The sequence below is a fragment of the Tupaia chinensis genome, unplaced genomic scaffold (assembly GCF_000334495.1).
Source record: "Tupaia chinensis unplaced genomic scaffold, TupChi_1.0 Scaffold143584_1, whole genome shotgun sequence".
Lineage (NCBI taxonomy): Eukaryota > Metazoa > Chordata > Mammalia > Scandentia > Tupaiidae > Tupaia > Tupaia belangeri.
Window position 1 is genome coordinate 3,950,087 of NW_006203430.1, and position 17,908 is coordinate 3,967,994.

At 36.3% G+C, this 17,908-nt stretch overlaps 1 protein-coding gene across 6 annotated transcripts in view; it reads left to right on the forward strand.

The window, feature by feature from the left end:
* The window catches only part of ANKRD12 (ankyrin repeat domain 12), a 152,124-nt gene that overhangs the window by 91,535 nt on the left and 42,681 nt on the right, over positions 1-17,908 (forward strand). The window contains exon 2 of one of the 6 annotated variants that reach the window (XM_027766500.1): positions 9,330-9,410. The exons of the other annotated variants lie outside the window; for them this stretch is intronic. Within the exon in view, the coding sequence (XP_027622301.1) occupies positions 9,353-9,410 (58 nt within the window). The 5' untranslated portion in view covers positions 9,330-9,352. The remainder of the gene's footprint in view (positions 1-9,329; positions 9,411-17,908) is intronic. 6 annotated transcript variants of the gene reach the window in all.

Genomic DNA, 17,908 nt, shown 5'->3' on the forward strand with positions numbered 1-17,908 from the left:
AAACTCACGCCGGGCGCGTGTGCATGCGTGCCCAAGATCCCGAGAGGAGAACAGAGGAGAAGGGACTGCGGCGTGGCCATCCCCCCGGGGGGTGATTTCTCACTTTCTGTCTCTCTGTGTCTCTCTCTCTGTCTGGTGAGTGCACGCGCCCTATAGCAAAAACTTCTCAAAAAAAAAAAAATCACGGTCAGATATTGGTGAGCTTGCAGTGAAATGGACATCAAAACTTTTGTTGAGAGTGCTTTTTGAAAAACTGCACATTAATAGTAATGAAAAAATTATAAAGATAGATATAAAAAACAGCTCTCTGTGTGTGTATATACACACAGTTGTTAAAATAGTAGTGCTTGTAATAGTGAAAAGTTATGATGATTCAAATGCCCAAAAACAGGAAAAGAAATCATTTTAAAAGTGTAGGCGTCTTATGGACCCATTTAAAATTATGTCTATAAATTTTTCTGGTGATAGTATAAAGTGCCTCATAGATACTATTATAAAAATACGAAGTAACCTATATTTCTCCCAGTAAGAACTGAAAAACAATAAAAAGTCTTGTGGCCTACTTGAATCAATATATTGGGGTACGAATAAAAATAGATGTCTACTTAAAAGTATTTATCCATTTACATGTACACATTGATACCACATATAGAAATAATGTTCATTTTCCTCCTCTCATACAAAATGTTTCTTTTTTCACAAATATTTTACCATCAGTATTTTCGTCATTACCAGAATCACCTTTTAGTCATCTAATGGTTCTTCAATCTTAACTTCCACTATCATAAACATATGTACTGCAGGTATCACATATGATACTAGCACATACTGGGAAAATTATCCCTGATTATAATTACGCAATTGCTGTTTGTGCTTCTCTTAACCATTTACAGTACTATTTTTTATATACTAATATTTTATTATGAAAACATTCAAACATCTAGCATAAAGAATGTACAGTGAATACCCAGTACCAACTACATTTTACAGTTAACATTTGCTCTGTTTCCTTTGTTACATTATCATTCACCTTTCTATCCATCACTCTATCCTTATTTATTTATTTATTTGTTCTTTAAGAGATATTTTTGTGGGACCAACAGTTGGCATAATGGCCATGTCAGTGGACTCCCATGTAGTCGACCACGGTTCGAGTCCCGGACCCACTGGCTTAAACTCATGCTGGGTGCATGTGTGCGCGCGCGTGCATGCGCCCAGGATCCCAAGAGGAGAATGGAGGAGAAGGGACTGCAGCATGGCACTCTCCCCATGGAGGTGATTTCTCGCTTTCTGTCTGTCTCTGTCTTTCCAGCGAGGGCATGTGCCCTATAGCAAAAATCTCTTTTTTTTTTTAGTTTTTTTTTTTTTTTTTTTTTTTTTTTTTTTTGGGTGTGTGTTTTTTTTTTTTTTTTTGTCATCTACTTCTCTGTTTTACATGTGCTCACCAGAAAGACAGAGAGAGACAGAAAGTAAGAAATCACCTCCCAGGGGAGATGGCCATGCTGCAGTCCCTTCTTCATTCTCCTCTCGGGATCTTGGGCATGCACACACACGTGCCCGGCGTGAGTTTAAAGCACTTGTTCCAAGACTCAAACCACGGTTGACTGCATGTAAGTCCAGCAATGTAACCGTTACATTATCTCCTGGCCCCTTTTATTGTTGATGCATTTCATTATGAGATGCAGACATCCCTAAATAACTGAGATGCATTTCATTAACTAGAGTTTAATATTTGTTTATGATTTTTTTGTAATTTTGCATTTGTGAAATTTACAACTCTATAACATTCTATGAGTTTTGATGGATGCTTGAACTTACATCATTGAACCCCATCAATATAGTATCTTTTTCACTCCAGAGAAAGTTCCTTTATTATTTTCATTTCCCACTCCTAACACCGATCATATTGCACCATCATGATAAACATGATTAGACAAGAATCTGTAGAGGGTGATAAACCTAGGTGGGATTTTTAATGAAGATCATTGTATTTTCATGGCCTTTACACGAGTGAGCAGGGAATAAACCAGTCGTTGTATAGTAAAGGAAAAAAAAAACGTAGCAGCACCTAGACTGTGCCATCAAACTTAAGTTCATTGAAGGAAGAAGAGATGCACATTATAGCATTACTTTCATAATTTTTGAGCTGAACAGAAATAATCATGAGGAATGGTATTTTTTTAAAACTAAAACCAATATCGTGTCATGAAAGATTAAGAAATGGCAGTATTGTGAGAAACCAATAAAGGTAGTAGAAATGTTCTAGACTATCCAAAGAGGAATAGTAAAGGTAATAATACCTGCTCCTAGATTGGATTCTTTTCTGGAGTGGGAAAAAAAAATTATTGTAAAGGACATTGTTAAGATAATTTAATGAGGAATGTGGGTGGTAGATTTAAATTCATGAAGTTGACAACTGTACTGTGATGACAATATTCTCATTTTAGGAAATACTCACCAAAATATGTTTGGATATAGGGCCATGGTGTTGCACTTCTCCTGCTTAGACTTGAAGGGGGAAAAAGGTGTATATATATACTTGCATGTGTACATATGAAAAGAAAGCAAATTATAAAGCAAGGGGTAGGCAAAACATTAACAAGACAACTGTAGCTAAAGGATATATAGTGTTGAGTGTTTTTTATTCTTCTAACTTCTTGTGAGTTTGAAAATACTTCCAGATGAAATTAAATATGTACAAATACATTAAATTTCCTCACTCTTGTCCATAGAAAAAGACTTAAAAGCAAAAACTAATACAGTAGCAAGAATCGTTCCTAGTTCCCAGATTATGATCTTAAAATATTTTCTACTCAGGGACCAGAGGATGGTATAATGGTTATATTATTAGACCCCCTATGTAGTCAGCTGCAGTTCAGGTCCTAGACCTGGCAACTTAAAACTCATGCTGGGTGCATGTGTGTGCACGTGTGCCCAAAATCCCTAGAGGAGAAGGGATTATGACGTGGACCTCCCCTCTCGGGGGTGATTTCTCACTTTCTGTCTCTCTGTCTCTCCGGCAAGTACATGTGCCCTATAGCAAAAATCTCTCTTAAAAATAATTTTTTTTTTCTACTCAAAAAATATCAAGGCTTCTTAGAAGAAAATCACTCCAAGCCTGAGGAAGGAAATTTGTAAGAAGAACTTGGAATAAATTGTCTCCTAAAGCCTTTTGATAAGATTTTATATTGGTCTTGTATTGCAGATTTCAAGGAAATTATTAGACTAATATAAAGTCTTCTCAGAGACTAGGAGACAATTTGGAGCAATTTCCTGCTGAAAAAACCAAAGATGGAACCATATGAGCTTAGGGTAAGGTATTAGTTGCAGAGGTTTGAAACCTATCAGATAGGTTTAAGTTTATGGGTTTATAATGATAATTTAAATAATCATCTTCATCAGAGGATGATAGAGAACCAGTTTACCTTAAAAAAAAAAAAAAACTTAAAAATTAGAACACTAGCACTGAATAACCTCATTGTTGGTAAGAAGTGTCTCGTAAGATTGATCCAGCTAAAGGTAAAAAAAAATTGAACTGTGACAATTTTGCAACCCCCAGTTTATTAATATTTGTAAACATTGAGCATCAGCAGTTGCCCATATTAAATTTAAAAAGGATAAAAAAGAAATCATTATCCTCCAGTGAAAGGACACACACTATACTCCCACTGTAGCCTTGTCAAAGGAACAAACCTAAGTCTCTTCAATCCTTAGGATTCATTCAGTTGCCAAGTTACGTGAAATGCCAAGGCTAGAGGAGCATGTTAGCCTGCACCAAGAATATGCAGTCAGCAAAGTTCAGATTGTAGGAAACACAAATAGCAAACAGCTTTGGTTCCTCAGTAAATAAATTGTATGGAAAAGAAAAAGGAAAACCTATGGGGGGAAAAAATAATTAAAATGGCTTAAAGGCACATTAAATTTTTTTTAAATGGGCAAGACTAAACAGTGTTTAAGAGGTAATCTTTTCCTTCTTTATAAGGATTTATACAAAACTTAGTTAAATGACACACAAGATCCAGAAAATTGGTAATCTTATTTTTTAATACTAAGAAATTTATTTATTTATTTATTTATTTTTAAAGATTTTTGCCATGAGGTGCATGCACTTATCAGAGAGAGTCTGAGAGAGAAAGTGAGAAATCATCCCCTAGTGAGGGTGACCACACCATTTTCCTCCTGGAATTTTGGACACACACACACTTGCCTGGTGTGATTTTCAAGCCTCCAGGTCTGGGACTCAAATCATGGTTGGTCTTGTGGGAGTCCAGCGCCTTAACTACCATGCCACCTGCTAAGGGAGAAGCCTGACATGTATTTCATGATTTTTAGAAGGGACCAGCAACAGTGATAGTTCCTGTGTTTCACTTAGGAAGTGATCAGGGCTTCCACTATACTATATCCATTCAAAAGTAGAACTCTTTTCAGAAGAAGGATGGAGAGTGGGAAATGAAGTAAGAGAAAAAAAAAATATATATATATATATAATGTGTGTATACATATATATATATGTATATATATGTATACACACACATATATATGAAACATTAGTACAGGATTAACTTCAGTATTTAAAGCAAGTAGTGTTAATGAATGTAGCCAGAACTGCAGGCAAAATTGTGAATGTAGCAGTGTTGCTTTTAATACCTATTTTTACCTCCACCCTCCAGTAAAAATGTTAACAACTCAAGTGTTTTTTACACAGATATGGCTTTTTGAATATTTTTTACATTGAGATAAGAAAAATAGCCATTTGGAGATTATGCCTAAACTCTCCATCCCCCATAAATCTGAGAAATGGCTAAAACTGTAGGCCGAAGTAGTTCATCATGAATTAGAGAACAGAGAGGCTTCCTCCTACTGACTAGCAGCCTCAGGGTAAAGGCTACTTTGCCTTCCACCTCTTGCAGAGGACTTCCATTTGGACTGCTCCAACATTAGGTTTCAGTGAAATAATGAAGAAAATTAACCTTCCAAGGATGCCTAGAAATGTGAAAGAATGGGGACCAATGGGTGGCATGGTGGTTAAGGTGCTGGACACTCCCCCATATTGCTGACCACAGTTCAAGTCCTGGACCAGGTGGCTTGCTTTCTCGCTTTCCATCTCTCTGTTTTTCTCTGGTCAAATTAAAAACAAATGAATGAACAAATAAAGTTAAATAAATAATAATTCTTTTTTTTTTTTGGAGAGATTTTTGCTATAGGGCACATGCGCTCGCCAGACAGACAGAGACATAGAGACAGAAAGCCAGAAATCACCCCCCAGAGGGGATGGTCATGCCGCAATCCCTTCTCCTCCATTCTCCTCTCAGGATCTTGGGCACGCACGCACATGTGCCTGGCGTGAGTTTTAAGCCACCGGGTCCAGGACGTGAACCGTGGTCGACTACGTGGGAGTCCAGCGACATAGCCATTACGCTAACTGCTGGTTCCCAATAAATAATTCTTTAAAATAAAAGGAAATATGAAAATGATTTGAACAACGTTAGCTAAATATAAGTGTTAAAGAAAATAGGTAACTTCAACAACAGCAAAAATAGGCATTAAAGAAAATGCAAATATAGCATAAAAAAGACTTTGGGAAGCTAGTAAAACATGATTTATACAAATGAAACAACTCAGTAGATGATGTAGGGATGGTCACTGTTAGACTTAAATTATCGAACTAGAAAATCTAGTAAAGTAAATCTTCATACCCTAGAGCAAAAATATAAAGAGAACATTATGAAAGAAAAAAGTCCAAAGACATAGATCCAGGAGACCTAACGAATCTAACATATTAATAATATTTATGAGAACTTAAAAAGGGAGAAAAACAGGTGGAGGGTAGGCAGTAATTATGCAAATAATAGAAGAAAAATTTTCTGAGTTAAAAAGAGAAAAATCTGAAGCTGTCAGTTGTGGGACTGAATTCCAAGTAGATTGATGAAAACATACATAATATTTCTCTAGATATAGCGTTAGTCACACTCCTTAGGTAACACAAGTTACCTACAAAGGATACCATCAGATTGGCATTGAGCTTCTAACATGCAGCTCAGACTACTGAGAGAAAAGAACTGCAGTATAAGAATTCCTATATTGGGAACCAGCAGTTAGCGTAATGGCTATGTCGCTGGACTCCCCCATAGTCGACTGCAGTTCACGTTCCGGACCCGGTGGCTTGACACCCACGCCGGGCTTGAGTGTGTGCGTGCCCAAGATCCCGAGAGGAGAATGGAGGAGAAGGGATTGGCGGCGTGGCCATCCCCTCTGGGGGGGGATTTCTCGCTTTCTGTCTGTCTGTCTCTGTCTGTCTGGCGAGCGCACGCGCCCTATAGTGAAAAACCTCTCCAAAAAAAAAAAAAAAAAGAATTCCTGTACAGGCCAAGTATTACTGTCAGGGTAAAAGAAAAATAATTTTAGACATTTAAATATTTTAAGAGCATGTGGGGACCAGCATTTAGCGTAATGGCTATGTTGCTGGACTCCCATGTAGTAGACAGCAGTTAGAGTCCCAGACCCAGTGGCTTAAACTCATACCAGGCACATGTGCATGTGTGCCCAAGATCCCAAGAGGAGAAGGGACTGTGGCATGGCCATCCCCCTGGGGGGTGATTTCTTGCTTTCTGTCTGTCTCTGTCTTTCTGGTGAGTGCATGTCCCCTATAGCAGAAACCTCTCAAAAAAAAAAAAAAAGAAAAAGAAAAAAAAAGAGCATGTGAATATCTGTTTTTTTCTTACACCAAAAAAAGAAATAATAGGTTTCTAAACAAACAACATATAAAACTGCTTACCTGGTGGGGGAGGGATAAGAAGGGAGGGAGATATGTGAACTGTTACTATCTTTTTGAAAAACAGCTAACAGAATACAAGCACTCTTATTTTAGAGATACATACTAACATATTTATGGATGAAATGATAGGATGAATGGGATCTGCTTCAGAATGATTAGAGAACGGAGTATGTGGAGGTATGAATTGGCCAAATATTAATAGTGATTGGACCTGAGACGAATTTCTGTATAACATTCTGTCTGCTTACATGTCAGTTTAAAATTTATGATTACAAAAATATTCTTAGATTTATGTTTCTTGATTTAGCATTTCATTACTAGGAATATCCCACATTTATGTAGGACTCTTTTTTAGTAGGGAAAAGACCATATTCATTACTAGGGGGTTGATTGGATGCATCAACAAACTATTACACAATCATGAAGTATGTTAGTGCTGTACTTAGATTTTTATAAAATATTGTTGAGTTGGAAGACTCAAGATAAATCATACCTCATTTTTGTAAAATGAGCAGTGTTTTAAAACTTACATGTATGTTTATGTAAAATTGTATAAGCATAGAGCAGTCTGCCAAGCCACGGATGAGGCAGGTGTTGGGGGATTATTGGCAGAGAAGGTGATGATTTGGATGGAGGGAAAGGAGGTAGAAGTAGAACTGGAAACAATCACGTGGGGGGTTTTTAATACGTAAATACACGGCTCTCTCAACAGAATCTTCCTTTGTCCTGCATCTCTTTTTAATCCTTTACCATCCTTCCCTTAACAACTAAGCTATTGAAAGCACATTGTAGACTCTACTGCATGGAACCTATTTTTACTAAGATCATATATGATCATCTCATTGCCAGATCTCTTAGCTGTATTTTAGTCCTTGTCCTTTTGAACTGTCAAACTTGACAGTGTTGCTCGTGTTCTTCTGAAAATTCTCTTGCCTTAGTTTCTGGGACAAAATTCTCTTTGACTTTCATCCTGCTTTCCAAACTGTTCCTTCTCAGTTTCCTTCTAGAATCTGGTCTTTATTTTTTCATTTTTTTTTTCCATATACTCCTGTGTTGGTTTTTCCAAGGCTTTTTCTTTCTGGACCCTCTTTTCTTGCTACATAGTTTCCTATTATAAATTTCACCCACACTCACAGTTTTAACTAACATTCATACGACAAGGACTTTCAGATATATTTTTTTCTATCTCAAACTTTTCTCTTTTTTTTTTTTTTGAGAGATTTTTTCACTATAGGGCGTGTGCACTTGCCAGATAGACAGAGAAAGACATAGAGATAGAAAGCGAGAAATCACCCCCCCCCAGGGGGGATGGTCATGCCGCAGTCCCTTCTCCTCCATTCTCCTCTCGGGATCTTGGGCACGCACGCACACGCACCCGGCATGAGTTCTAAGCCACCAGGTATGGACACGAACTGCGGTTGACAACGTGGGAGTCCAGCAACATAGCCATTACGCTAACTGCTGGTTCCCTCAAACCTCTCTCTTAAGCTTCAAACTTACATATTTAGCTTCCTTCTGGATATTACCATTTAAATTTCCATAGAAAAATTTCAAAAATCGGTATACCCAAATGGAACCCCCCATTTACACACATTTTTTCTGTTTTAACTAATGGTAATATGATTCATCTGTACATACAAGTCATATTCTTGAAAATCATCTTAAACTTCTCTTCCTCTTTTTTCTTCAGTTCAATTATTCAACAACTATTTTGAGCATTCACTGTGTATTAGGCATTGTTTAAGCACTAGAGATGCAGCTGATTAAGAGCATAGGAAATACTTATGTAATCATCCCTAACTCCTGTTAATTCTTGCTTTCAAAATACTTGAAAATCTACTAGTTACAGGCTGAAAGTCCATAGAATGTCTTTGTGCTATGAAGAATCCAGATTATAATATTGAATATAAAATGAATATTTATATACTATGAAATATAATGAAATTATATTGGTTTCCATGAGAAATAAAAAGATACAATTTGAAAAGTAGAAAAAATTTTATATGGTATGTGAATCATATTTATCATGGCTATGAACTTTTTTTTCTTTTCTTTTTTTTTGGAGAGGTTTTTGCTATAGAGTGCGTGCGGTCACCAGAAAGAGACAGAGAGACAGAAAGCGAGAAATCACCCCCCGGGGGGATGGCCACGCCACAATCCTTTCTCCTCCATTCTCCTCTCAGTATCTTGGGCATGCACACACACACACACACCCGGCGTGAGTTTAAGTAACCAGGTCCGGGACTCAAACCGTGGTCGACTACATGGGAGTCCAGCAACATAGCCATTACACTAACTGTTAGTCCCATGGCTATGAACTCTTTAATTTTGATCTCAACAACAAAACTGCAGCTATGAAAAACAGCCTTTAGTATAACATTCTACATAAACTTCCACTAGATAGAAGTGCTACAACAAAATTTTCCCACTGGAAAAGAAAGGTTTTTTATTTTAACATATTTCATTAGAGCAGAACACATCTCATAGAACCTCTTGAAATTTTCACTGAACTTGATTATTTCATTTGTTCATCAGCTGTGTATTGATTTTTCAGAACATTTATTTTCAACATGATGAATGTGCCTGAATTATTGCTTGATCAAAGTACTTCAGAGGAATGATGCAGAAATCATCAGTAAGTATCATACAAAGATTTTGGAGTTGCTGAAAAAAACTGATGAAAATACCCACAATTTATTGCTAAATTTACATGAGGTCCTTGCTAGACTTAGTTTTTTTCTAACTGTATCCAATCTAAATTCAGAACATCTTAATATTTAATCAAGAATTAGTTGAACTGCCCGTATTTGTATGTGTGAAGCCCAATAGCGTTGTTCTCCATCTAGTATATCATGTCATCTATGTGACAGATACACTTTAAGCGTGCAAAGTTAGAGAATAATTAAGATTGAATTTCAGAACTTAATAAATCTGCAGTAAAGAAAAAGGTGTGTCATATATGTAGCATTCAAATATGGTATATTCAGCTAGGCATTGTGCTGGCATAAAGAATAGCCATTTCACAGACTTTTACCAGTCCTCAAACTAAGGAACTTGTGCCAGGATGTAAATCACTGCCATGCTTTCTTAATCGAAAAGGAAAACATGCTATAAAAAAAAAAAATCAGCTGAAATAAAGTGTCGTTTTTGTACAAACCCCTTATTTCATCACAGATCAGTAATAAACCATTGGATTCATTTCAGTGGACTACACTTTGAGTAACAATTTTATGTCACACGTATCAGATGTTTCTCTATATTATTCAGAAGTACATGGCCTAGTTAATACTGCTTGTTTGTATATAAATAAGTCATATACTTTAGGGTTTTGCTGGCTGGTGAGAGAGAGAGTAAAGAAAAGTGAGAAATCATTCCCCAGAGGGGATGACCATACCACAGTCCCTTTTCCATTCTCCTCTTAGGATTTTGGACATGCAGACATATGTGCCCAGCATGATTATCAAGCTGCTGGGTCTGGGACTCAAACCACAGTCAGCCATATGGGAGTCCAGTGCCTTAACCACCAAGTCACCTACGGTCCCCTATGTGGCACTTTTAAATTTGCATAAGTCTTTAGTCTTTACCCCTGAGTCCTGTCCTTTACTCAGTCTTATTCCACATTACCTTCTTATTCACAAATTCTAATAATGTTTGCTACAACATACTAGCTTCTTGCTGTGCTGAGAACTCAACCCTTAGAGAACCAGATCTTCCTCTTACGCTGTAGTGATGTTACCTATTGTCACATGGTTCTTCCTGTTCCATACTTTCTGACACTTATTAATTACCAATGTGGAAATTTTATTGACAGCTCTGCCAGACATTGGTTTTATTTCTTAGAGCACCCAGAGAACAAAGTTTAAAATGCCAGTTAGTATTAGAAGAGCTCTTTACTTTTTACTATCTTTACTAATAATCTGGCCTTGTTTGATAAGCAACTGCTATAAACTTTCCTCACTTGCATACTTTAACTTAACCAAGAAAATATTCCATCATAGTAAATACACAAGCTACTTTCAGAGTCAACTGTAAAACAGATCAGGAGAGTTTAAAAAAATAAAAGAAATATTGTTACACACTGGTATGTACTGAATACATTCCTGTGCAATGAAATGCAGAAAATGACCAGTATGTGAAAATCTTATTTTCTCGATGTTAAAATAGTAAAATGTACTATTATAAATTATTGTCATAATTGATGAAACTCGTTTCTTCAGTTTTATGTTTCAGGAACTATGAAAATATGACTGTTGGTACATTCTTAGTAGAGTTGTAAGAGTTAATAAGTCAAAAGATAACAAAACGATTATTTAAGTCAAAATATACCAGAATTTTTTTTACCTAATGGACTCTGGGATGTTAAAAGTTTAGTAATAAGTAGGAAGATGTATCACCTTAGGAAGTTTTAAACTAAACTTTTTAAACATAGTACAAAGACTATAGGAAGAAGTTACATAGGGTATGTTTAGATGGTCCAGTATATATCAACACATTGGATCATTAGGAATTTAGACTCAATAGAGCATTTTATAGGGTAAAAGAATTTTGCATATTTATATTTACCTAGAGTTAAAGATTTCTTCACTTAGCATGTAAACTTAAAATATAAGTAGCGTTTTATCTTTTTCCTTTCCAAACGGTATGTTTTAATAACTTCAGTATATTTGTTAGGTAATAGGAGTTAGGCCTAGTAAGGAAAAAGCATAGTCCATTTATAACCCAAAAATCTTATTTTATATAAACAGGACTGTTAATGACCTCCTTGATTAGGTCTAGTTCTGAAGCTGATAAGTAATGGCAAGCACCATGTTTGGTTTTCAGCACCTTTTTCACATATCTCTGTGACATCCATGGTTAGCACAATAAATTAAGTAGGCACTTAGGTTATCTATTAAGTGCCAAGGTCTCAGCATATACAGCATGATAGGCAATCACCATTTCTGTTTAATGACAGTTACTGACTGATAAAAAGAAATTCCAGGGACCAGCAGGTAGCATGGTTGTTAAGGTGGCTGTACTCCCACATGGCAAACTGCTATTTGAGTCCCAGGCCCTGAGGCTTGAGAATCATGGCAGGTGTGTGTACGTGTATGCCCAGACTCCCAGGAAGAGAATGGAGAATAGATGACAATATGGCCATCACCTCTGGGAAGGTTGTTTCTCACTTTCCCTCTTACTGTTCTTCCCTGTCTCTGACAAGTACACACACTGTAAGGCAAAAATTCTTTAAAAAAAATTTAATAAATCTATTACAGTGTTTTGTATGCTCTACTTTTCCTCCCGTGCATAATATATATGGTATCTTTGCACATAGACTTCTGAATTTTAATTTTGTAACCTTTTATGTACATATCAGCTTGTTTCTACCTGTATCTTAAGCAACAAAACCTGTATGGATCATTATTTTTGAAAGTCAGTGCTTTAAAACAGTACAGATTTTATCTTTTATTTTATGTAGATTATATCAGCCTAGTTTCAAAGCCTAAAAATTTTAAATTACACGTGGAGGGTTTTTTTTTTTAAAGGGAAAATATATGTCATATTTTAAGAAGGAAAAAATGAAAGAAATTATGAATATCTAAATTACCATACACTGTAAAAATTCACTCTTTTGAAGTATTCAGGGGCCAGCAGATGGTGTGGTGGTTAAGGCACTGGAATGCCATGAGACCAACCATGGTTCAAGTCCCAACACCACAGTTAGCTTGAAAATCACACAGGTGCATGTGCATGCATGCCCAAAATCCCAGGAGGAGAATGCCGTGTGGCCATCCCACCTATGGGGGTGATTTCTTACTTTTACTGTCTCTCTCTTTCTCCAAAAGAGCACACACCCTATGGAAAAAACTTTAAAGAGAAGAAAAGAAGTGTCTATAAAAATTACATAAATTCTGTATCTTTGGCTTGATCATACGTGGAACAATTAATGGGAAATAGTGATTGTAGCATCAGTATTCTCTAAATGACTGCAAATTAATATACATCTTTTAGTTTTGTTACATAAAATAAGAGCCTGCTAAATACTTCTCTTTAAAGTTTGTGTAAATATAGTAATCAAGAAATTTTAAGTGTATTTGCCTGAAACGATGTGAAATTATTTATTGCAAATACCAAAGCTAATAAGCTTTTTGATAAAAATACTAGCTTGATGCTTTTTCATAAAAATTGAATTTCTACTAGTGCCTAGCGACTTAAAGTGAGTCTGTCACATTATAGTGTGAGAGATTGCTGAATATTTATTCATTAAATAGACCAAAACACTCCATAAAGGGTACATTTGGGCAGAATCCTAAAATAAAAAAGACCTTTGTCTTAAAAATATTAATTATATATTCATACATTTAAATGAATTCAACTTTAGCTATATCATCCTGTCTGCAGGAAAAAAAAAGCATTTTATCTAGTCATGGTTAAAAGGACCTCCATGTAATTTATATGTATATTTATAATGGAATAACAGATTGGGTGATTTTGTCAGTTTCCTTTAGTGATGTCAAAATTTTTGTAGTGATACTAGTCGTATTTTCAGAGGAAAAAAATCTTGATTTATTCTTTATAGCATCAGTTTCTTTGTTGCTGACAATTTAGTAGAAAGGCATTGTATGGTGACTAAAAAGAGTATATAGAGTGCTGTGGTACTTGATTATATTTCCCATGTAAATTTTGCTTTTAGACTTAGTATTTTCAGCTACTTATTATGTTTTCTTCCCTCTCTACCTTACACCTAGGCTTTAACTGTAATTCTTTTACCAGTGTCCATTACTATAGAAATACAGTGAAAATTTGATGAGAAAATTCTTCTCATCTGGTATATTATTTCCAAATAGATGCTTGACTGCTATTTTTGTGTAGAGGTAAATCACTCTCTTTACTTTGGAGAGTTGAGGTTTAGAAATGGAAAGTTAGAAAAGACTAGATAATACTACTTAGTGTTTTATTTCTGTCTATAAACTATATTTCTCAATTTAGAGATGTGAACACTGAAGATTTTTTAATCCTAAAATGCAGGGTGTTGTTTTTTTTTTTTAATGTTACTTTTTTGGGTGTGGAACATAAATAACAGTTAAATTTATCTAATTAAATATATTAGGATTTTGGTTAGTGAACTATTGCAGAACAAAGGAACCTCTCAAAATAGATATAGAGGCCTGCTGTAGTTGGGAAACATTCTTCCTAATGAGACCCCAGAGAGTTTCTCAAACTTTGAGTCAGCTTGTTCTGCAACACTCTCAGCAAGAGGGCTGAGTTAGAACCACAGATCACTACAAACAGGCCTCCTGCTCAGAGACTTTCCAAAAAACTGCTGAAGAAACGAGTTTTTCCATTTATCGATATGAAAGAAGGCCAAAGAATTGAAAATCAGCTGAATGAAAGACAAGAAGAAAAAAACAAACAAACAATAAAAAACAAGAAGGGCCAAAGTGAGCAAACAGAACAGTGGATCCTGGAGAATGTAAATACTGTAGGAAGCAGAAGGGTAAGTTCTCGTTATTGTAAAAGGTAGCTGCAAAAATGAGTAATCAGAGACCTAGAGAGTCCTTGGGTTTAAAATGTATATGTTTAATAAAGTTAAGTATTAAGCATATATGTTATTAAAGAATAAATTAGACACTCCTGGAGCTCTAATTTGGAATCTAAGGGCAATACATGAAACACAAAAAAACAAGGATGTTGAGGCCCAACCACAGTGGCACATATTAATTGACACTGCTACTCTGCAGGTTGAGGCCATGTGGGAGGCCTGAGTTCGATTTCTAGTTCACCCTAAAGCCAAGTGTGATGGCAAGCGATGGTAGTTCTAGCTCTTTACGGGGTTGAGACAGAAGGATCATGACATAGCAAGACTAATTAGACTTTAATTGTCCAATTTAACTAAAAAGACATTGGAGATATGTGAAAATATGTTTATAAAATACCCAGGATGGCTCCAGTAGGTGGCATAGTGGTGAACTCAGATCTAGTAGCTCGAAAAACATACCAGGCCCATATGCATGTGTATTCAAAATCTCAGGAGTAGAATAGAGGGGAAAGAATTATGGTATGGCCATCCTCTCCCTCCCCCACCCCCAGAGGGGTGATTTCTCACTTCCCTTCTCACTATCTGTCTCTTTTATAAGGGCAAGTGTATGCACCCTCTGGCAAAAACCTTATTAAGATAAAAACCCAGAATACATATTATTCATCTTATAAAAAGAACAAATGTTGGGAAGAAAAATTTTCTAAAGAAAGGTTTTCTTAATTGAAGAAAGAATAAATAAGTATGTCTGTGTATGAAGGAAGATTTCTTTTTTCTTAATGGAGAGAAAATAAGCCCACACCCAGGTAATATACTTCAAGGATAAAGATTTCTTAAAATTCTATACACTTCCAGAAACAGAAGAGCATGTTATGCACAAAGGAAAAAAACTGGCATCACATTTCTCATTCTTAAATGTATTTTTACATTTGAAAAGTAGTTGGTAAAGACTGGATGGTACAGAGTGTGTGGTGGAGGCGGATGGGGGGGAAGAGCCAGATGAGAAGTCAGCCTGTTTTAACCAAGTAGTCTCTGTTAATTTTTTAATTGAGTCTCTTCAATAAAAATAAATACATAAATAAATATGTCTCCAATGATCACTTTTTGTTTTCTTTACTATAAGGTGCGTGTACTCATCAGAAAGAGAGAGAAAACAAGAAATCACCCCTTGGGGAGGTGGCCGCACCACAGTCCTTTCCCCTCCATTCTCCTCTTGGGATTTTGGTCATGTGCTCACACGTGCCTGGCATGATTTTCAAACAGCTGGGTCCAGGACTCAAACCACATGGTTGGCCATGTGGTGTCCAGCTGCCCTAACCACCATATAATCCACTAGCCCCAGTAGTCACTATATATATATATATATATATATACATACACATATACATATACACACACACACACACATATACATACACACACATATACACACACACATATACACACACACACATAGAGAGAAAATGTGCATGCGTGCGAGCGCCCTACTAGCTCATCTCTGAATAAAAATGAAGTATAAATAAATATGCTTCAAATGTAAAGATAGTTTTTTCTTCATCATATTCAGAGTTTTAAAAGAATGCTTAATATTTTTTTTTGAAGAGGTTTTTTTTTGCTATAGGGCGCGTGCACTCGCCAGACAGAGAGAGAAAGAGAGAGAGACAGAAAGTAAGAAATCACACCCCAGGAGGGATGGCCACGCCGCAATCCCTTCTCCTCCATTCTCCTCTCAGGATCTTGGGCACGCACGCACACACGCCAAGTGAGTTTTAAGCCACTGGGTCCAGGATGTGAACCACTATCGACTACATGGGAGTCCAATGACATAGCCATTATGTTAACTGCTGGACCCTAGAATGCTTAATTCTGATTGAGTACATACATACACACACAGAAGCTTTTGACATTGTAGGAATTTTGTAGGGAAGTCAACTCATAATTAGTTTCTTTGACTCTGCTCTTTAAAATGGCTATATTAATCATAAGAGCTCAGATTAGCACTATACATATCCAGATATGATCTCTGGCTCTCTGAACTCAGGCAAATTAGTTAACCCTGTATGTGCTCAGGTTCCACATCTTTGGAATAGGGCCAGCATTTGGTGTGGTGGTTAAGACACTGTATTCCCACATGGCCAACTGGGTTTGGGTCCTGGACCTAGTGGCTTGAAAATCATGCATATGTGTGTGCATGCCTAAAATCCTAGGAGGAGAATGTAGGAGAAGGGATTAGGACATTAGCCATCCTTGTTAGGGGATGGTTTATCACTTTCCTCTGTCTCTCCATTGAGCACATCCACCATATGGCAAAAGACTGAAGAAAAAAAAAAAAAAGAGATTATAGCATATAGCCCATAGAGGTATGGTATTGAGTAAGTGAGTTAATATATGAATGCGTATGGATCATTGACTCTCACAGAATTAATATTTGATAAATACTAGCTTTAAAAATAGAGAAACTTGGCCAGCAGGTGACCTAGTGGTTAAGGCGCTGGATTCTCACATGACCAACCGCAATTCAAGTCCCAGTCCTAGCAGCCTGAAAGTTATGACAGGCATGTGTACATGAGTGTTCAAAATCTCAGAATATTAATGTTAGCCTTTGACCCACACTTAATGGTCTTGCCCCCGGAGTGATTTCTCAGCCTCTCACTGTCTCTTTCTGTCCCCAGTGAGTAAACACGCCCTATGACAAAAACCTTTAAAAAAAAAAAAAAAAAGTAAAACTCTAACATGAGGTTAAAATGAAATATTCATGGGGACTGGATGACAGCACAGTAAAAATGCAGTAAAATCCAACACTTTCCAAGGCTGACCCACATGGAAAGATTCTGTGTTCTCATCCCCTCTCACTGTCTCTTTCTGTCCCCAGTGAGTAAACACGCCCTATGACAAAAACCTTTAAAAAAAAAAAAAAAAAGTAAAACTCTAACATGAGGTTAAAATGAAATATTCATGGGGACTGGATGACAGCACAGTAAAAATGCAGTAAAATCCAACACTTTCCAAGGCTGACCCACATGGAAAGATTCTGTGTTCTCATCCAAAGACCTCCCTGAGTGCAGCTGGCACGTCCATAATCTGGAGCTGGCCGAAGTTGGGTGAGGATTATGGCATCATACTTCATATGCTATTGCAGCCTTAAAATATTTTAAAATGTCCTTTTCTATTTATGATTCTACAGATAGAAAATTGAATCCAACTACACTAGCTAATAGTCATTTAGGTTAGTCAAAGCCTGATATTTTTCATTAAAACTGTATCAGTATTTATAAATGAGATGTTTAGCTTTTTGATGGGATACGTAACTCAAGATACTTAATATATGAGATGTGAATATCTCAAAATCAAGTAAAGAATAAGCATATCAAGTTCTAATTTGGAATTCAATCTTACATATGATTGACAGCATTATGTGTCTTTATTATTCTAAGCATCTTATGTGTTAATTAGTAATAGTAATCTCATTTAAATTATTACTTTATTCTAGAGCCTAGATTTTTGTGGCAGATTTGTTTGTGTTATAGAAGGCATTCTTTTGAATGCTTAAGAACAGAGTATGGCATCATTTTACTAGATACTTGTATAGTTCAGCTTGCTTGTGTTCAGTGACTTTT